Source organism: Lynx rufus, unplaced genomic scaffold (genome assembly GCF_022079265.1).
Source record: "Lynx rufus isolate CCGP_SWC_20201006 ecotype Redwood Valley unplaced genomic scaffold, mLynRuf1.p SCAF_9, whole genome shotgun sequence".
Lineage (NCBI taxonomy): Eukaryota > Metazoa > Chordata > Mammalia > Carnivora > Felidae > Lynx > Lynx rufus.
Window position 1 is genome coordinate 22574169 of NW_025814897.1, and position 21892 is coordinate 22596060.

At 43.2% G+C, this 21892-nt stretch overlaps 1 protein-coding gene across 1 annotated transcript; it reads left to right on the plus strand.

Moving 5' to 3' along the window:
- Nucleotides 1-5338: 5338 nt before the first annotated feature.
- Nucleotides 5339-18787, plus strand: EI24 (EI24 autophagy associated transmembrane protein). The gene is made up of 11 exons (XM_047070786.1): nt 5339-5478; nt 8376-8486; nt 11665-11810; nt 12697-12757; nt 13590-13656; nt 14211-14335; nt 14653-14772; nt 15126-15237; nt 15912-16023; nt 16415-16489; nt 17647-18787. Exons 2-11 carry the CDS (start codon nt 8445-8447, stop codon nt 17807-17809), a joined length of 1023 nt encoding a protein of 340 aa, XP_046926742.1. The 5' UTR covers nt 5339-5478; nt 8376-8444; the 3' UTR covers nt 17810-18787.
- The last annotated feature ends 3105 nt before the right edge of the window (nt 18788-21892 follow it).

Here is a 21892-nt window from a genome sequence, read left to right on the forward strand (position 1 = left end):
CTCTTATGTCACCTTTATTTTGAAAAGCATTTTGCCGGGTGTAGAATTCCAGGTTGACAGTTATCTCTCCTTTGAATACTTTGAAGATGTTTCTGCATTCTCACATGGTTTGCATCCTCATTTCTGATCCTCTAAACAGAGTATTTCTTTTTACTCTGACAGCTTTTAAGATTTTCTCTTTATCGCTGGTTTTAAGCAATTTGAGTATGACGTGCCTTGGTGTGGTTTTCTTCCTGTTTCTTGTGCCTCTTGTCTTAGATCTTTGGGTTTATCATTTCCATCAAATTTGGACATTGTCAGCCATTCTACTTCTCACTTCAGTCTCCTTTAGCACTCTTAATGCATGTACTCTATTTCTTTAAAATTTTTTAAAGTTTATTTATTTATTCTTAGAGAGAGAGTAGGGGAGGGGCAGAGAGAGAGAGAGAGAGAGAGAGAGAGAGAGAGAGAATTCCATGCAAGCTCCATGCTGTCAGCACAGAGCCCAATCCCGGGCTCAAACTCATGAACTATGAGATCATGACCTGAGCTGAAATCAAGAGTTGGACACTCAACCGACGGAGCCACCCTGGTACCCCAGTGCTGTACTTTAGATCCCTTGAACCTGTCCCTGGCCCACGGATCTCTCTTTTTCATTTTGGATATTTTCTCTCGTTGTGTATTTAAGTTCATCATTTTTTCTTTTGTAATGCCTAATCTGCTATAATTCCATAAAATGTATTTTTCATCTCAGACATCGTGGTTTAAATCTCTAGAAGTTTGATCTGGCCCTTTTTAATATTTTCATACATCTACTTAACTTGCTCAGTTTCTTTTCTACCTTCTTGAATATATGGAATATAATTACAATAACTCTTTCTGATGTTCTTATTTATTCTATCACTTGTGCCATTTATGGATCTGTTGCTATTGATTGGTTATTCTCCTCATGATGCATTATATTTTCCTGCATCTTTGCATGCCTCGGCATTTTTTATTAAATGTCAAAACATTGTGAATGTTTCCTTGTAGAAAGTTGGATATTTTTGTATTCGTACACATTTATGTATGTATGTATTATATTTATTTATTTCTTTTCGAGAGAGAGAGTGAGAGAGAGAGAAAGAGAGAGAGAACCTTAAGCAGGCTCCATGCTCAGTGTAGAACCTTATGCGGGGCTCGATCCCATGACCCTGGGATCATGACCTGAGCTGGAATCAAGAGTCAGACATTCAGCTGACTGAGCCACCCAGGCACCCCTCATGTACATATGTTTGAGCTTTTTTTTGGGATATAGTAAACATACTTGGAACACTGGCACTCTCTGTCAAGGATGAGGGTGGCTTTTTTAAAGTTTGTTAGGTAGGACTAGTACAGCCTTTGGTAAGGGCTGGCTTTTGCCACTACTGAGACAATGTCTTTCTGGGCATTATTCTACCCTATGTCCTTTAATTATCAAGTTCTTTCCCTTCTGGCTGGTGGGAACACAAAGTATTCTTACATTTTTGTGAGGTTCAGGGATTATTTCCTCTAGTCCTTTTGGGTGGCTCTTACTCACAGTTGAGTAGTTTCCTCATACGATGCACTGATGTGTGCTCCGCAAAACCCATGAGGTGCCTCTCTACAGCTCACTGGAGCCTCTACCCCTCTCTCTGCTCTCTTCCCTCTCTAGAGCTCTGCCCTGTGAACTCTAGCCACCTGTGCCCCGTGGGACCCCCAACTCCAGCTGCTACCCTCAGGGAGCACGCTAGGTTCACCTGAATTTCTACTGTCTGTGTTACAGCCCCCATGCACTAAAATGGACCCACAGTAGGCTCATCTCACTTGTTTCTGCCACTCTCAGGGGATCATTGTCCTACATTGCCTGATGTCCGATATCTGAAAATTATTGTTGCGTGTATGTATATTGTCTGTTTCTGTAGTTGTTTCAGTTGGGAGGGTGACTGTTGCTACATGTTGGCCAGAAGAAGAAGCCTCCCTTCCACATAATTTAATTCAATTCTTAATTACTCTGTGGTAGATACTATCATTACAGATGAGGCATCTGAAGCTTGGAGAAATGAACAACGTTGCACAGAGGTTTGCATGGTATATGACCTGTGGGAACTAAAACCAAAGCAAGCAAGCAAAAGATACAAAACTCTCCTGATGGAAGGTACAGTGGTAAATCAAAAACTGTGCAAAAATCATCTGGCCCCCAATATCGTGCCCTTTCTACCCCTCTCACTGCCTCGGGGCAGTGTTTCTCAGGGTTATGACCTCCTGCAGTACAAACACCTGGAGGACTGGTATAAAGTGCCTATTTCTGGGTTCCGTCCCGGATACACTGAATCAAAATCTCTGGCGTGACTCTTTAGAATGTGTATTTCTAGGGCGTCTGGCTGGCTCAGTAGGTTAAGCATCCAACTTCAGCTCAGGTCATGATCTCACAGCCGCACAATGGGCTCTGTGCTGACAGCTCAGAGCCTGGAGTCTGCTTCGGATTCTGTGTCTCCCTCTCTCTCTCCCCCTCCCCTGCTCACGCCCTGCCTTTCTCTCTCCCTCTCTCTCTCTCTCTCTCTCTCTCAAAAATAAATAAACATTAAAAACAAGTGTATATTTCTAACAAATTTTCTTTTTTTTCCTTTTTTTCTTTTTTTTTTTAACGTTTATTTATTTTTGAGACAGAGAGAGGCAGAGCATGAACGGGGGAGGGTCAGAGAGAGGGAGACACAGAATCTGAAACAGGCTCCAGGCTCTGAGCTGTCAGCACAGAGCCCGACGCGGGGCTCGAGCTCACAGACTGCGAGATCATGACCTGAGACGAAGTCGGCCGCTTAACCGACTGAGCCACCCAGGCGCCCCTCTAACAAATTTTCTATACCTAAGAAATAGACAAAGTTCCGCAAGAACTCTTGATTTTATCCTCTCTCAAATCTCTCCAGGAATATTTCTCTAGTTTCTCTTTCTGGTTTCTTCAACTTTCCTTTGTATTTGGCTCTTTCTTTTTAGAAAAAAATATTCAATTTTCCCCCAACTTAAAAAAATAAAAAAAGGCTCTTTTAGTTCTAGTCACCTGATGACAGAGCCCTTCTCTTTCACATTTAAGCTTTTCTTAATGAAAACTTTTCAACTGAAGTGTAACATATACACAGAAAAAGCACAAATTTTAAGCGCAGAGCTAAGTTTTCTACGTGAACCCATCCATGTAACTCCCACCCAGATCAATAAATAGAACATTACCAGCAACCCAAATGTCCTCCTCATATCCCTTCCCCCTTCCTTCCCAAATGTAACCATTAATATGATTTCTAACACCTTGATTAGTTTTGCCTGCTTTTTGCCTTTCTATAAGTAGAAATGTACAGTATGCGTGCTCTTGTGTTGGTTTCTTTTGCCCAATTTAATATTTATAAGATTGATCCATTTTCATTCATACAGTACTCTGCCTTATAAATATGCTAACATTTTTTAATCCATTTACTGTTGATACATGTTTTGGTTGTTTCCAGAATTTGGCAGTTGGAAATAGTGCTGCTATGAATATTCCTCTGTATGCCTTTTGGTAAACTGTGAAGTTAGAGGGAGCACAGTCTACAAAAGCACCCTTATTTCTGACACCACTTGCAAGTTCAGGAGTTCCCAAGAACTTCCCTAGTTTCAATAATTTTCTAGAAAGACTCACAGAACTCATTAAAAGCTATTATACCCATGGCTTCAGTTTATGTTGCTGCATTTCTTTTTCTTTCTTTCTTTCTTTCTTTCTTTCTTTCTTTCTTTCTTTTTTTCCTATAAAAGGTGTTTTTTTTTTTTTAATGTTTATTTCTTTTTGAGAGAGAGAGAGAGAAGGAGATAGAGAATCCCAAGCAGGCTCCACACTGTCAGTGCAGAGCCTGACTCCGGGCTTGAACCCACGAACCGTGAGATCATGACCTGAGCCGAAATCAAGAGTCGGATGTTTAACTGACTGGATTACTCAGGTGCCCCTGAAGGTTTTATTTTTTAAGTAATCTCAACATCCAACATGGGGCTCAAATTCACAGCCCTGAGATCAAGATTCGCCTGCTCCAGGGACTGAATAGCCCCAATGCTGCTTCTTTTCTGTGTGGTTCCTTGGGTGATCTCTTCAACTTCTGTCATTTCAACTATCATCTATATGCCAACAACTCCTAGATCTGTATTGTTACCCATATCTCTCTCGTGAGTCCAGATCCAGTTGCCTACTGAAATATTTCCACTTGTGTATATATGGCAGGCACCTGGAACTCAACGTGTGTAAAACTGACTTTGTCTTCCTCCATGATTCTTACCTGTCCTGCATTTCCAATGTCAGTTAATGACCTTTCTATCCATCAGGTTAGCCAACCTAGAAACATAGGAGCATTCATGTGCCCTTCTCTCTACCTCTTCATCCAACCACCAAGTCCTTAAGTTGCTTCCATTTTGTCTCCAAACTATTTTTTAACAGGCTTATTTTGGCATGGGGCTGGAAGTTGGGCCAAGGAGAAGAGAGGTCGACAACTCCCAGCCCACTTAACTGAGGAGAGGGTCAGGAGTCCTGGGCATTTGCTCTGCCACTGACCTTGAGTGAGTCACCTGACACCTGGGCTTCATAGCCTACACATAGGAGGTTGCACTAAATAGCTTCTAGTGGTAAAAATCTGATTCTATAGGTGATCTTAGCACTAGCAGCTCTAAGCACAGTTAGAGGTAAAGGAAAATAGGAAGTGAAGAGAAGAAATAGGAAATGAGATTTAAGAGGCTTGGAATAGAAGAGAAAAAGGTTGCAGGTGAGGCTTAATGTGGATCCCAAGGAATGGCCATCCCTGGGGTAAAAATGGACTGGTGGGGATGGAGATGAAAAGGTTTTATTTCTTTATTTTTAAATTTTTAATCTCAACCATCACTTTGCCGTCAGAGTACACACCTAATGCAGCCAAACTGCATAGCGGCTTGTCCTGTTTGTTGATGATCCTGACTTAAACCCATCTTGCTTAGTACCCTTTGCTTACAAAAATCTCCAACCAGACAAACCAAGGTGACCTCTATTTCGTTCTGTTGTTAGGTTTCGTAGGGTTTTAGAAGGAAAAGCAACCAGGCAGGAGTATACTGGGGAGGGCAAAGAACAGGCTGAGGTATCGGGAAGGACGGGATGAGGAAAGCTGTATGGGAAGCGCGTCGGGCGGTCCTAGGCTTCCTCGCACGCTGCGCGGGACGGGCGAGGCCCGGCCCACGGACTGCATTTCCCAGGCTCAGTCGCCCCGCCTGGCCCCGCCCCCTCCGCCGCTGCGGCCCCGCCCCCGCCACCCGGGGCGGCGCGGCGTGGCTCGGATCGTCTCCGCTCGGCTCGGCGCCCGCCCGACTTCCCAGCGGCCCCGTGCGGCCCGGGCATGCCCAGTTGGGGCGCAGCGGCCCCGGCCCTGGGAGCGCCCGGGCGGGAGCTGGCGGCCGGGCGTGAAGGGGCCAGGAGGAGCCGAGCGGACGCGCGGTGGGCGAGGGGCCGGGCGGCGGAGCGGCCGGGTAGGTGCAGAGTGGCCGAGCCAGGCCCCTGGCGCCGCGTAGCGGGCGCGCGGCTGGGGCCTTGCGAGGCAGGGGCGGTAAGGGCGTGCGAGGACAGGGAGGCCCCGAGCGCGGAGGTGCGGGGTTCCGGGCAGGGGCTCCTGGAGGGGACCCCTGGCTGGAAGGTGCGGGCCCGAGCGGGGTCGGGCCGGGGCGCGGGACGCTGCCCCAGGTGCGGCGCGTCTATGTTTAGCTCTGCGTGTGACCGGAGGTGAGCGTGCTCTGCACCTCGTGTACGGCTGGGTTGCGGGAGGAGACTAGTTTCCGGTCGAAATTGGCAAGGAGCTAAGGCGAAGATGCGTCTGAGCCCGTGGGCCCGGGGCAATCCGTGGAGCCCCTGTGAGACGTGAGGATGCTCACCCTTTCTGCACCTGGTGTGGGCTAGGACAGGTTCCTGCTTTCCGGGCTTGGTGGCTTAGAAATGAAAGGACAGGAATGTGCCTCAGTAGATGCTTACTAAGTTCTAATGACTGCTGAGAATCTAATGGCCGTCTGTAGATCTAGGTTCAGAAGTTGTCCCTGGGATGGCTCGGGTTAAACTAATTGCAAAGCTTGAGGAAAAAGAAGTCCCGACAGAGGGTCTGAACACGAGGGTTTTGAAGATTGCAATAGCCTTTCGTTTGCTGTGATTTTGAGCAAGCCATTTAACTTTGGAGACTCAGTTCCTCCAGCTGTAAAATGATGGGAACCAGATGCATCTTCATTCCTTCCAGCTCAGTTGTAACGTTCCTCCTGTGTGGTCTTAAATTGTGTCAAGTTCTGTTTTTCTCCATGCTTCAGTTTTTGTCAAACCGGACAATCACCAAGAATTCCTGAAGGAAGGCTGTTAGGGTCTCTGTAGAGAATTGAAATGACTTGTCCTACCAAGGCTGCTGTTGGCCACTAGGTAACCTGCCACTTGTACATGCAGAAACCAGGTGTTCATGGCCACGGTTCAGATAACACAGCTGTTCTGCTGGACTAGAACTGCCGTGCTTCGTGCCCTGTGAGAAATCCAGACTAAGTGATTGGCTTCCTTAAATTCCCAAGCTAGTTCATGTTTACTGGGATTATGTTTATATAGAAGTTACCATTTTCATGTTATACCTTGTATTCAAAAGACGAATGGAGAATTTTAAGATCCTTAATTTATAGATGAGAAAGTAGCTGGTTAAGAGTGAATCCATGATAGTCTTTACAAACTAGTATCATCCTTGAACAGTTATTATTCACCTGGCAGCGAGTTATCCTGTCACTGTGAGGTGTTTTTGTTTTCAACTGGGAGTGTTAACAGAAGTTTCTTACCCTAGAAACCTCTTTATTCTGAAGTAATGGGATTTGACCTCAGGAGCAGGTGGTACATATGGTGTTGTGAAAGTTGCCTTCCTACCACTATATTCCTTGTTCTTGTGGTTCTGGGTGGCACTAGTCCAGTTGGGTCAAGGTACAGTTTGAAGTGGTTATATATGTGACAAAATGTGCTTGTGTTTTGAAAGTTGAGTTTTATACAAGATGCTTGTGAAAGTCTCTCATAATTTTTGAAGCTAGATTTCTCATTCACCTGAGAAATGCATAAAATGAAAAAGTTATAGTATTTTAAAGAATGTTTATACACATGAACTTTTTTGGCCCAGTTTATAGTCCACTGTTTCTTGCATGCATATTAAAATTGTGTGTATAGGGGCGCCTGTGTGGCTCAGTCAGTTGAGCATCCGACTTCGGCTCAGGTCATGATCTCCCGGTTTGTGGGTTCGAGCCCCCATCGGGCTCTGTGCTGACAGCTCAGAGCCTGGAGCCTGCTTTGGATTCTGTGTCTCCCTCTCTCTGCTCCTCCCCTGCTCATGCTCTGCCTCTGTCTCTCAACAATAAATAAATGTTAAAAAAAAAATTGTGTTGGGGCGCCTGGGTGGCGCAGTCAGTTAAGCGTCCGACTTCAGCCAGGTCACGATCTCGCGGTCCGTGAGTTCGAGCCCCGCATCAGGCTCTGGGCTGATGGCTCAGAGCCTGGAGCCTGTTTCCGATTCTGTGTCTCCCTCTCTCTCTACCCCTCCCCCGTTCATGCTCTGTCTCTCGCTGTCCCAAAAATAAATAAACGTTGAAAAGAAAAAAATTTAAAAAAAAATTGTGTGTATATATATGTATATATTTAAAGTTGAAAACAGAGGGAGGCTTATTTGGTGGTCTAGGTGGGCAGTTTCACATTGTACCTTAAGCTCACTTGTATACCAGAGGATCCTGTGCATGAATTATAGTATTTAGTAATTCTTGCTAGAACTTTGATTTTGCTCTTGTGTTTTCATTCAGGTGTTTGAGGTTATACATCAAGCATAAATAATCGCTTAGGAGGATACTGAAATGTAATTATCACTCATCAAATCCTCAAGTATTTGGGAAGTGTAGGAGGGATAGTTAGGGACTTCAAGGCCTAAGGAGGCCTGGTCCAAGAGCACATTTACCCCATATAAAAGTGAAAGAGTGGGAAGTAATTTAAAATTTGTATTGCTTCGGTCGCCTGGGTCCCCGGTCGATTGTGAGATCGACCCCACATCCAGCTCCACACTGAGCGTGGAGCCTTCTTGGAATTCTCTCTCTCCTTCTTTTCCTCTCTTCCTCTCTCCCTCTCTGCCCCTCCCCTGCTCACGTGGTTAGTTTATCTCTCAAAATAAACGTGAAAAAAATTGTATTGATTTCAGGTTTCAGCTGTTGCAGGTGTATCTTTACTTAGTTCACTGTGTTAGTATCTACGGGAGTGCTGGAATCTGCTGCACTCTGAGTAGAGATGTAAATACATGGAAAACATCATCGTGTAGAAATGTACGTGAGGTAACTTACCTGTAAGATAACTGTTTGTTGCCCCATTATTTTCCATCTGTTTCCAGGTCCTTCATGATGAAAGATTTTGAGACGCTTCTCTCTCCTGTGTAGTTAGTAGTTTGGGTGGTGAAGAGATGGCTGACAGTGTCAAAACCTTTCTCCAGGACCTTGCCAGGGTGAGTATGTCATCGAGTAATCTCTTGATCTTTTTGCTACAGAAACCGACTAGGAAATCCTTTAGGGTTTTTTTGGGAATTTTTATTATATTTGTTGGGTTCTTCACATGCAGGTTTTCATTCTCATCCATACTACTCAGGACAGTAAGTATTGTCCTGCATCTTCCAGAAGCTTGAGAGACCTATCTAGTGCATGTCTCTAGTATTGGAACCTTGGTCAGTTTGGCTCCAGAGCCTTTTCTTTAGAAAGATTTTTAGTGGGGGTGCCTGGGGGACTCAAGTCAATTAATCGTCCAACTTCGGCTCAAGTCATAATCTCATGGCTCATGAGCTTGAGCCCTGTGTTGGGCCCTGTAGTGACAGCTCAGAGCCTAGAGCCTGCTTGGGATTCTGTGTCTCCCTCTCTCTCTGTCCTTCCTCCACTTGTGTGCTCTCTCTCTCAAAAAATGAATGAACATTAAAATAAAGAAATGAAAAGCTTTTTATTTTGGGGGCGCCTGGGTGGCTCAGTCGTTAACCATCTGACTTTGGCTCAGGTTATGATCTCACATTCATGAGCTCGAGCCCTGCATCAGGTGAGCACGAACCCCGCTTCGGGTAAAACACGAGCCCTGCTTCGGGTGAGCCTCCTTTCTCTCTCTCTCCCTCCCTCTCTCTCTCTCTCCCTCCCTCCCTCCCTTCCTCCCCCCACTCTCCCCCCCTCTCTTTCTCTGCCCCTCATGGGATTATCTCTCTCTCTGCCCCTCCCTCACTTCTGCCCTCTCTCTCAAAAAAAAGTATACTGATACTTATATTAAAAAAAAAAAACTTCTTATTTTGGAATAATTTTAGACTTACACAAAAGTTGCAGGATAGTACAAAGAGTTGCCCTATATCCTTCACCAGCTTCCCCTAATGTTATGTTATGTAACCTTGGTCCACTGGTCAAAATTAAACAATGAACATTGATATAATACTATTACCTACTCTATTCATATTTGCATTACAGAACCTATTTTCTCCCCATTCTACATGGTGCAGATGATACTCTAGGAAAATGTCCCATAAAGATCTGTTTAGGACTTAATAACCCAAATTAACCAATAGCACACAATTCCATCATAGTGGATGTCTGAGACTTAATGCCCTGGTTGTAGCCCATGTAGCTGTATTCCTGGGAGCAAGAGAGAGGTCCATTCAATTGGGGGGGGGGGGCATGGGGGCAGTCCTTGCTCAATGGGAGTGCTTAAAAGTTCATTACATTTTAGAGTAAAAGAGGGGGAATTGGAGTATCTCAGAAGGGTCAAAGAGACTTCATGCAATGAGATCTACTTTTAATACCTTTACCTCCTCATCTTGCCATTCTTGTGCTGTAAAATTCCAACCCTGAATCAGGTCTACAATGTACTGTTTAATGTTTGTCTGCCCCAGTAGACTGTGAACATCTCAGAGGTGGGGATCTTGTCATTGTTCTAGCACATACAAGGCCCTCAGCCATTTAAACTTAACTACCTTAAATATTTAAACAATTTGTGGAAGATTTAGAAGTTAAAAGCAAAATAAGACTCGTAAGATCAGGTGCACACTGGCAATTTATGCTATCAGTGGTTAGTACATAATCATTTGCCCATTCCCATTTTTATGTATCCTGGGAGTTATATCTAAAGTTTGTTTTAGCTAATAACAATAGGTAAAAATGCCATTTTTGAGTCCAGATTGGCTTTTGCTTCCAGAATGTCTTTTTTCTTCCTATTCTTTGTGAGGTTGAATACCCCAGTGCTACCATTCTACCCTGGAAATAAACTTTTTGGGACACATATTTTAAACTTTTTTTTGTCGTTTTTTGGTTGTATACTCTTCCTGCTAAATTATACATTTATTGAGCATTTTTATATGACCAATGTCTAGCTCATTGAAGATGCTTAATGTGTGGGTGAATGGATGGATGAATGAGTGTAGTTTTTGGGGCTGGGTGATAGGCAATTCTGGAGGTTGTAGCACTAACAAAATTTTCTGCTATTGGAGCTCTTCCAATATGGTTGGCAAGAGCTTCTGTCACTGTCTTAATAGACTTAACCTTCTCCCCCTTCATACACTCTTTAAGGACATTTTTTTCTCCAGCTCTACCGCCATATTATCTCTGTCTTATGTGGCATGCTCTTATCCTGCAGTCTTTCTCCATCTGTGGTCATTCTAGAGACCAGTGTTTAATTTGTCCTCAGTATCACTAGAGTTTAGCACAGGATAGAGGACATACTAGAGGCATTTGATTAATACTGAAAGAATATAGGGGAGGGCAATACTGGGCTCTGTAGTCTTAAGTGTAGAGGGATTGGAAAGCCACTGTTTTGCAACCATGTTCTTCAAGCTTGGTTTGAGCAAGAATTGTCAGTGGGTACTAAATCTAGGGCAGAGAACTTGAGCAGGATACTTGCCTGGTCTCAGCCCTGTCTGCCCACCCATAGCTGATTAATTGCAAGATGAAAAGTTTGCAACCATATAGTGGAGAAAAGCTGGACAACCCCTTTGACTGAGTATGTAAAATTAACATGACTCGCAAGGGCAGATGTCATGTGTCTCTGGATGTAATACCGGGAGGGGCACATCAGCACTTCTGTGATATTCCTGCCCCAAAAGGGGCAACCTGGGTCTAATTGTGAGTGGACCTGAATTGAGAGAATAGCATGAAATAACTGGCCTCTGTATTTCAAAAAGAAAGACAGGCTGCAGAGCTGTTTCTGATTGAAAGAGGCTAAAGAGCCATGACAGCTAAAGGTAGTATATGATTCTGAACTGATTTCTGACACGGTGAAGGGTAAACATGCCCTAGAGGGCATTATTGGGACAAATGGAGAAACTGGAATATAGACTGTAGATTCAAGTATTTCGGTATTAAATTTCTTGAATTGGTAACTTGTGTTTATATGGAAGAATATCATTCTTAGAAATACACATTCTGATATAGGAAAAATGCATATGTGTAAATAATTAATTTACCACATTTATTATTACTTCGCAAAGCTAGAGAAAGGATATTTGGAAGTTCTATTCTTAGAACTCCTATAAATTTTGAATTATATCAAAAGATTAAGTCTCCCTTAAGCCATGTAGCAGAGAAATTTCAATAGTTTCCACTGTTATTTCACTTTATGTAATTTTGGAAAGTCTCCTGATGTGTATTCCTCCCTCTTTAATACAGGGAATCAAAGACTCCATCTGGGGAATTTGTACCATCTCAAAGCTCGATGCTCGGATTCAGCAAAAGAGAGAGGAGCAGCGTCGAAGAAGGGCAAGCAGTGTCCTGGCACAGAGGAGAGCCCAAAGTATAGAAAGGAAGCAAGAGAGGTAAGCAGCGGGGGCTGATGTCAGAAAATATCTGAGGGGGAGGGCGCTTCAGAAAGTGGCTGGTCCTTAGTGTAGAATGAAGACCTTATATAGTCACTTAGAGTTTCAGTACCCCCTTTGTTTTTTGTACTTTTTTCCAAAAAAATGTTACGGGTGACTCTTTTTTTTTTCCCCACATTAAATTAAACTAGGGTCTACTAATAGTGCTTGTTCAGAATGTCATGGTGTTTTGGGGCACCTGGGTGGCTCAGTTGGTTGTGTCTGACTCTTCAGTTTGGCTCAGGTTGTGATCTCAGGGTTGAGGGATCCAGCCGTCTCCCGCCCCCCAATCAATCAATCAATCAATCAATATTTTAAGAAATTAAAAAAAAAGAATGCAGAGATTTATATAAACTGACATTTAAAAAATAATGTCATGGTGTTTTAAAAAGACAGAATGGTGAATAGAGAACTACAAATAATAATTATAAGAATCTGTTTTCCTAGAAATATTTTTCTTTAATGTTCATGTATTTTTGAGACAGAGGGGGAGAGAGTGCACAGGAGAGAGCGCTCCCAGGCGAGTTGAGGAGGGGCAGAGCAAGAGGGAGACAGATCTCCGAAGCAGGCTCTGTGCTGAGCCCAACGCAGGGCCTGAACTCAGGAACCATGAGATCATGACCTGAGTTGAAGTCGGACATTTAACCGCCTGACCAACTGAGCCACTCAGGAGCCCCTAAGAAATATTTTTAACCATTTCTTATTGACACTGGGAGAACATTGAGAGAACAGTAGGTGCTGGAAAAATAATGGTAACCAACAAAAGGTAATGGTGAGTGAGTGAGTGAATGATGATTTGGAAATGGCCTGTGTGCCATATTAGCTGAATGCATGTGGTCTTTTCCAGTGAGCCGCGTATCGTTAGTAGAATTTTCCAGTGCTGCGCTTGGAATGGTGGAGTATTCTGGGTGAGTTCTTTTTCCTCAAATGCCAGGTGCCTTACAAGCATCTTCAGATTGTTGCTCTCTTAATAGCTTTCAATTCTTTTCTTGAAACTGAGACAAGTAGCTTTCACCTATTGATACATGCTTAAACCATAACTGGGAATCTGTGCATCTGCAATGATTTTATTTCCACTCAAAGAACACTTGTATGTAAATGTCAGGGATAGCCCTGAATATACACTTTATTTTTAAAAAACGACTCATTCACAAGTTTTAATGTTAGCGGTAACAGTTTCTCTTGACATGGGGCATTTTGGAGAAGAGCAGCTATCAGAAGGGAAAGGCAGAAGGACAAGAGCAAGGTTATCCTTGCACCTGGTCTTATCATTCTACTAGAATTGATGACTATTGAAAACCCACACCAGAAAATGTTGCCTAGAGTTAACTGAGAGCCAACACGGGCTTAAGCGAAATTTGAGTACTTTGAATAACGGGTAGTGAGATTTTTTTTTTTTTTTGGACTTGGAATTCCATGTAATCCAACTTGTCTTAATCCAAACATTTCACAGATGTTTTCGGATGTTTGCTTATTAAAATATTACTATGTATTTAGTATGTGCCTGTATTATGGTCTGAATATTATTTAAAATGTTTGTGTCCCTAAGACCCTCTGTTTTTACAAGCAATGTCAGGTTTGTACCTTAGAGAAGGACTAGGCTGTAGAAACGGGTCCAGTTTTGGTGCCTCTTCAGGGCTCCTTGAAAAGGCACCTCCATCTGGAAAATGAACTTGGAACTGAAACTTGGAACTCTTTTTAAAGAAGAGCTTTTAATGTTTACTTTATTCTTTCCTTTAGTTAAGTCTCCTCTTGTTTTATCGAGTGTTTATTCCTGTACTCCAGTCAGTAACAGCCCAAATTATTGGTAAGTATATGCATTGCTGTGTGCTGCGTGCCTGGGGCAGAGGTACGAGGGATTGTCCCTGTCTCCCTCAGTTTACCGAACACTTCCCTGTTCCAGGAGCTTTAGCTGTTTTTAGCTCAAGCCTGTCAACAACCCTTTGAGTGGGTACTGTTACCAACATCATTTTCGTGGATGAGAAAATGGAAGTTAGTTACCCGAGGTTAAACTATTAGTAAGGGGCCGAGCTGGGATTTAAACCCAGGTAGTTTCCTTTATACTGTGTACTGTCAAAGGTCTGTGATGTGTCAGTCAGCACCCGGTAAGCGGGTCTGTCTCAAGGTAAGCAGCACATATCTAGGACTACTCCAATGAGAGCTGTGGCTAGAATTTGATGTGTCTACGAAGAGGAAAACTATCTGAAGTAGTCATGGTCGTGTGCTGGAAAGAAACACAGGGTGTGTGTGTGGTGGGGGGTGGTGAGGGAGAATAGTCACCAACTAGGGGGTTCCATATTCGGTCTTTTTTGTTTTTCATTTCTCCAGTTACAGTGACAACTCTCTTTTCCCCTTTCTTAGGTGATCCATCACTACATGGAGATGTTTGGTCGTGGCTGGAATTCTTCCTTACGTCCATTTTCAGTGCTCTTTGGGTACTTCCTCTGTTCGTGCTTAGCAAAGTTGTCAATGCCATTTGGTTTCAGGTAGGTCCAGGAGAGAATGGAGTCTGGGTGCTGCCACATGATGGGTTGGTGGGTGGCAGGTTTTAGCCTGTGAGTGGTGGCCATGCAGGAAGAATTTCATAGCCTTAACCTTTGTTGGTCATGCAGCCAGTGGTGATTTTTGTGCTCTTGTAAAAAAAAAATGGAATTATTGTCTCAGTCTCAAAGCATCTCATGGCCAGATGTCCGGGGGCTTTTCTCACCTGGCGGATCTAATGGTAGATCAGTGGCCTTAGCTTTGGGAATGGATAGTGAAGCCGTCTTATTCATGTTTTGGTGAGCTGCTTTCTCTGTTACAGGACATAGCTGACCTAGCATTTGAGGTGTCAGGGAGGAAGCCTCACCCATTCCCTAGTGTCAGCAAAATAATTGCTGACATGCTCTTCAACCTTTTGCTGCAGGCTCTTTTCCTCATCCAGGTGAGACTGGCCTTCTGGGTACATGGGCAAATTTTGAAAAAGGATTCACCAGAGGGAGCTTCACAAAGACAGGGTGTTGCATTTATACAGGGGCAGATAAGCTTTATGGGAGGTAATGCTTTTTAAATAATTTTTTCACAGAAACAAATAGAGAATTTAAAAATCCTAAAATGATAAGCAACACGAACTTACCAGCTCTTCCTTGCTCATGGGCATTGTCCACTCTCCTGCTGTTGAGACCCTTATGGAGCATCTGTGAGGCTATCTAGGCAGAGGGGGAGGACTCAGTGGCGGGTGAATAGTGTTAGTTCTCTGAAGTGTTGGAATTAAGATTCTCCATATTTGTTCTTCAGGGGATGTTTGTGAGTCTCTTTCCCATCCACCTTGTTGGTCAACTGGTTAGTCTTCTGCATATGTCCCTTCTCTACTCACTGTACTGCTTTGAATATCGTTGGTTCAATAAAGGTGAGTCTGTGTAAAGAAACTCAGAAGTAGGATGTCCAGTCCAGAAGTGCTGCGAAGCAGACTTCTTAAACTGTTCAATACTTAGGCCATTGGCAAACCATCTTTGGAAGGAAGTAGCCTCTTTGGCAAGAGAGAATTTTCACTTAAGGGGTTTTAACCCTTAACTTTGATGCTGGGGGATATGGCAATGTAACATTGTCTTTATGCTGCTTAATTTGATGTAGGTCTGACTGAGCCATGCGATAGCATAAAAGAGCATGCATTATTCTGAATTAGAGAAATTATTTGATGTCAGTGCTCTCATATTCTTTTGGGGATGTTTTAAAAGACCTTGGCATATTTGTCTCGGTGTCCTATGTTTGGAAGAGGTTAGTTGATTTCTAGAGAATGGCTGCCCTTTTATTTGATACCTTTGTTCAGGACTCATCATGACAAAGGATGCTGATGAGGTAATTCATGATTCTTAGCAGCTTTGAAATTGTGATTGTTGAACTGAAAAGCTTTGCACAGAAGCCTTTCCATATTCAAACAATTCCAATTTGTATGCTTTTTTTTTTTTAACTGTTCTACATGACAGATCTGTACTTAAAACTGAGACCTCAAATAATTTGTCTACGTAGTCATTTGACTAAAAGGAAATAAGCGATCTAATTGTATCAGCTCTCTTGTTTTAGGAATTGAAATGCATCAGCGGTTGTCAAACATAGAAAGGAATTGGCCTTACTACTTTGGATTTGGTTTGCCCTTGGCTTTCCTCACAGCAATGCAGTCCTCATATATTATCAGGTAATTTGGCCTGAGGGACTTGATGGGGACTAGTAAAAATAAAGACTCATTGTAGGGAGCACCTTCCGTATACCTGCTCCTGTGGTAGGCATTTTCCATTCTTACTTGGCTGTCGGGTCTGTAGACTTTTTCTCCTTGACAGATAGATGTTTGTCAGCATTAAAATCTAGCCTGCATGATTCTATATGCCATACATACTCTTTTATGTTGCCTCCTGGAGCAGTGTTAAAAGTAGCTGGTGCTTAGGGAAAAAAAAATTTGGAGATGTTTGAAACATTAAGATTTCATCAAGCCACGATGTTAGCTCCGGAGGCAAGGGAACTTTGGGCTTCTAATATCCCTTCCAAAGTCTTGGCTGTCATGAAGGTGACTATTTCCCTTCTGTTTACAGTGGCTGCCTCTTCTCCATCCTCTTTCCTCTATTCATTATCAGCGCCAATGAAGCAAAGACCCCTGGCAAAGCATAGTAAGTATTAGCCAGTGTTGGCTAAAATGTAGTAACTAATGTAAGCTATCTGTGTGTAAAGGATCAGGGCTATAACATCACAATTATAGGAATGAGACTTTTTAAAAAATAGCCTCTTACATTGTAGGAAAACATTAATACACACTATGATGAGAGAAAAACACTTGTGGAATGGATTCGCCAATTTTTCCCAGGCATATATGCACATTACATTACAAAGAATTACACATATTCTTAAAATTTAACAGTTCACTGAACATAAGACACTTGCAAATACCTATGGGTAAGTCCATTTTTGTAAAAATGGCCAACTTTTTATAGTGGGCTATGTGATCTGGCTACATGAGTTTATTGATAGTAAAAGTACTATGAATATTCAGCAATAATAATAGCACTCCTGAAGTTTAAAAAAAAAAGTTTAATCTTTGATCAGTTTTGCTGAAGTCAGTGAGGATACATGTATTAAACATTTCAGATCTGCTTTGGGTGTTGGCTCACTCTTGCTCACTGTAATTGCAGGCTCTGTAATTGGCTGTCCCCTGAAACTCTTGAAAATGGAGCACATGTAGTATTTGATGTCTTCAGACATGGCTTGATGTTTATACTCTGAAGTCAGCCATAGACAAGTACTCCTCAAATCAGAATTAACCTGAAATGTAACTTTATTTCCTTGAAGCCTGACACTCCCAGTGGTGATTCTGTCGTACTCATGACCGCATCAGACCCAGTGCATTCTTTGGTTGCTGCCTGTTAACCCATGTGTCTAGTGTCTGTCCTTCCTTGATCGAATTTCAGTTCTCCTATTTCCCCCTATGTCATTTAAAAATGTTTAACCTAAATTTTTTTTTCTTTTTTTTTTCTTTTTTTTATTTTTGGGACAGAGAGAGACAGAGCATGAACGGGGGAGGGACAGAGAGAGAGGGAGACACAGAATCGGAAACAGGCTCCAGGCTCTGAGCCATCAGCCCAGAGCCCGACGCGAGGCTCGAACTCACGCACCGCAAGATCGTGACCTGGCTGAAGTCGGACGCTTAACCGACTGCGCCACCCAGGCGCCCCTAACCTAAATTTTTAAGTTTAAAAATAAGCTGTCAAGTAGTGAAAACACGAAGTTTGAGCAGCTGGGGATCTAACAAGTCGGGTCTCTTGCCTTTCAGCCTTTTCCAGTTGCGCCTCTTCTCCTTGGTGGTTTTCCTAAGCAACAGACTTTTCCACAAGACGGTCTACCTGCAGTCTGCCCTGAGTAGCTCAACCTCTGCCGAGAAATTCCCTTCACCGCATCCGTCTCCTGCCAAACTGAAGGCTGCTGCAGGCCACTGAGTCGCCTGCCACCCAGAGGGGATGGGCGGGATCAGAAGGGGGCTGTAGGAGCTCCTTTCCTTGTCACCTCCTCTGCCAGAGAAGGCAGGACCCGCTCTGCCAAGGGCCCGCTGCATACTCCCTTCTCTCTGAGGAATTGGGATTTTTGTCTCTGGTGCGCATAAGGCAGAATCTTCCTGACACCAGTATGTGGATTTCTAACATCGGTGGGTCTGAATGGACCACAGGTTTTTCTGCAGCTCTTTTCTAGCACTTGCCAGCCCCCGTGCCTGGACTGATTTGAATACTTTTTTTTCTCCCTGTGCCATTTACCCTCCCAACTCCCTTTCCTGCCTTCCACCACCCTCTGGATGAATGGATTTTGTAATTCTAGCTGTTGTATTTTGTGGACCTGTTACTTTTTTGTTGTTTTTCTGTGAAGCACATATATTGGACGTGGGAGGCGAAGGAGCATCTCATTTGCTCCGGGTCACTCCCTTTATAGCCATCACTGTCTTGTTTCTTGTAACTCAGGTTAGATTTTGGTCTCTCTTGCTCTACTGCAAAAAAACAAGCCCGAAGAGATGGGACAGGAGGAAAGACCTCACAGCCAGATCTGCTGGGTCTTGAGGAGTGATTTTCTTCCCCTTGAAGGGGAAAAGCTTTTTTTCCACTGGTACACCGAAAGTTCCCCAGCTGTAGGGAAGTACCAGTTTCGGACAAGTGCCACACAACACCGAATGCTCAGAGAACCTGCACTTTTAACTCTGGAGGTCCGAAGTGTGCTGCTGGCCGCTGCCGGGTCTGTCTGGAATTTCAAAGGAATCCTGGGTGCTGCAGATAGGAACTGAAGGGGTAAATTTATTAAACCCATTAAGCCTGTGATTGGTTGGTGTTTTCCTGTCATTTTAGAGACTAAATATGGGGGAGGGGGGCAGATGTCAAAACACTTGTCCGATTTTAAAATGTCACAATTAAACGTGAGCTGGTTTCCCACAAGTGTGTAATGGTTGGATTTTCAAAAGTCATCACCTTGTGAAACGTTAAAAAAGGTTAAGTGGAACACACGACTTTGCCTTGGATAATTTGGTTGTGGTTTTGAGAGATTAGTCCAAAAAAATGTTCCCTAAGAAAGTGCGGAGTGTGTGATTATAATCATGTTTACATCTTGTGAAAGAATTGGGAATTGTTTATTTTAAAGTCTGTATGTATCTATGTCTCCTGCATATTCAGGAAGGGTGGGAGAGGCTTTTAGGTTTTGAACGTTTGCATTTGGCAAGAGGTTAGACATTTGGTTAACAGAAACGTTTATTACATACAAGACAGTAAGGATGTAAAATTCATTGCTGAGAGACATAAAAGCAAGTTCAAAGTATAGAAGGTTTTAAAATAATGGGCATCTTGGAAGTGGGTGTTGTTACCAGATTGTGCACAAGAAAATGTAAATGACATAGTTAAAATAAGGTTTCCTTCCAATATTCATCTGTGATATCTTTGGTCAGTAGTATTGCAGAGAAATACTTCCAGGTTGCTGTGGGGGTGGTTTGACAAAGATCTTCATATTTCATCAGCAATTACCTTATTTAAGATTAAATTTTTACAATTGGCATAGTTATTTAAGTGGCCGCATCTTTGCTGCCTGAAATTAGTGTTTGTACAACTAAGCTGGTCTTAGTTTGGAAGGGTGGGAGGTTAAGTGGATGAAGTGATGCTTATCCAGCATTGTGACTGGCTATAGAAGATGCTTAAAGATGGAAGTGAGGAATCCACAGTTTTATTAGTGTAACTGAGAGGCCAGGCACAAATGATAGATTAGACATATCTATAATAGAAATCTGGCCACAGTCTCAAATGAGATGCACGCAAAAGCAGTGTGAACTTTTCGTACATTTTCATTAGGGGGAGGGCCTGAGGGCAGTGGTTAGGAAATTAGAATCGAAGGGAGATTAGGCTGTGTTTTTGCCAAGTTCCAAAGGGCAATTTGAGGCAGATGAACAGTAACAAAGTAAGGGAGATCACATTGCTAAACATGAGAGAGCTTGAGTTTTAACCATGCAACCAGGAGGATCTAAGGATTCCTGTTCACAAAAGTTCTTTTTAGGAATAGGCATCATGACTTCGACAGGTATTTGTGGTTCAACACACTACCCTTGTACCCCATCTAGAGCTTAGTCACCCATTGTAGCAGCTTGAAGAATTAGAAAGTGGACACTTCAGACCTCAGGATGTTTTTAAATTGGTTGGAAAGTTTTAAATGGACAGATTCACATTCCTACTTAATTGCTCTGCACTTAGGAAGGGGCCAAGAGAAAGTTGAAGAGGGATTGAGCAGAGGACAGCCAGTGGTTGGAGGTTTTTGAACCACCTTAAAAGAATAACTGTGGGAATAAAAAAGGCAACTGTAGTTGTCTGTTCACTGTCTATTCAGTTTCTCTCCACTTACATTTTCTTTTTTTTTTTTATTTATTTATTTATTTTTGGGACAGAGAGAGACAGAGCATGAACGGGGGAGGGGCAGAGAGAGAGGGAGACACAGAATCGGAAACAGGCTCCAGGCTCCGAGCCATCAGCCCAGAGCCCGACGCGGGGCTCGAACTCACGGACCGCGAGATCGTGACCTGGCTGAAGTCGGACGCTTAACCGACTGTGCCACCCAGGCGCCCCTCCACTTACATTTTCTGATAAGAGTAGTACGTTAGCTTCTACGTTCATGTGTTTACCTCTATCGAGACCGTTCTCGTAAAGGCTATCAGCTCAGTAGTACAATGGAATTTCCCTCCTTCCCCATTTACATTCCCCCTGTGCTATAATGACCCACAGAAGTTAAAAGGAAGCTGACTACAGTGTAACTTCTGCCTTTTAAATAATGAGAGCCATGCATCACTGAAATATTTTGGAGTCCATAGAGTGAGTCCATAGAGCCAATGGATGACTTCATCATGTAACATTTGACTGCCTTCTCTGTTGGGCACTGTGCAAAGTACTGGGGATTCAAGGATGATCCAGAAAGATGATTACTGTCCTCTTAGACCTAACAGTGCCGTGAAAGAGAGTGACAAGTGATCAAAATTTTAAAAATAACATGTTCAAATAGCTGCTACTTTCCATAGGTCTCAAAGCTGGATAAAACACTGGATTTCAGAGAATCTCAGTGGGATGAGAGGTTAGGCTGTACACTCAGCCTTCCATTCTTGTATTCATTCTCTGATTTCAAATTTAAATGTTTTGTAGTGCTTTCAGACCCATGGAGAAAATAAATAGTTCTGGATCAGCATCAGAAGCCTCTCTGGAGCTTTCCCAAAATACACATGAGACCACCTGGACCTGGGGACGTCTGGGTGGCTCAGTCAGTTAAGCTCTGACTTTGGCTCAGGTCGTGATCTTGCAGTTTGTGAGTTCGAGCCCTGTGTCAGGCTCTGCTCTTGACAGTGCAGAGCCTGCTTGGGATTCTCACTCCTCTCTATCCCTCCCCCACTCATGCTTTCTCTCTCAAAATAAATAAAAGACCACATGGACCTGGAGGAAAGTTAATTCCAGAACAAAAGGTAACTTTAAAAATTCTAAAGAAAATGGGGCGCCTGGGTGGCGCAGTCCGTTAAGCGTCCGACTTCAGCCAGGTCACGATCTCGCGGTCCGTGAGTTCGAGCCCCGCGTCAGGCTCTGGGCTGATGGCTCGGAGCCTGGAGCCTGTTTCTGATTCTGTGTCTCCCTCTCTCTCTGCCCCTCCCCCGTTCATGCTTTGTCTCTCTCTGTCCCAAAAATAAATAAACGTTGAAAAAAAAAATTAAAAAAAAAATTCTAATAACTACTTTAATAGAAATTTGGGAAACTTGCATCCATAAAGTAAGAACACTTACTTATTAAAAGGGGGTGAAATAGGAAAGTACTTAGACATTAAAGCAATTGTGAAAATAAAATGAGATGGCTTATAAAAGTTACACTGAGAAAATATGAACAGACATTTCTCCAAAGAACACATCCAGATGGCTAATAGACACATGAAAAGATGCTCAACATCAATCATCATCAGGGAAATACATATCCAAACTATGATGAGATACCACCTCACACCTGTCAGAATAGCTAAAATAAGAGACAAGTGTT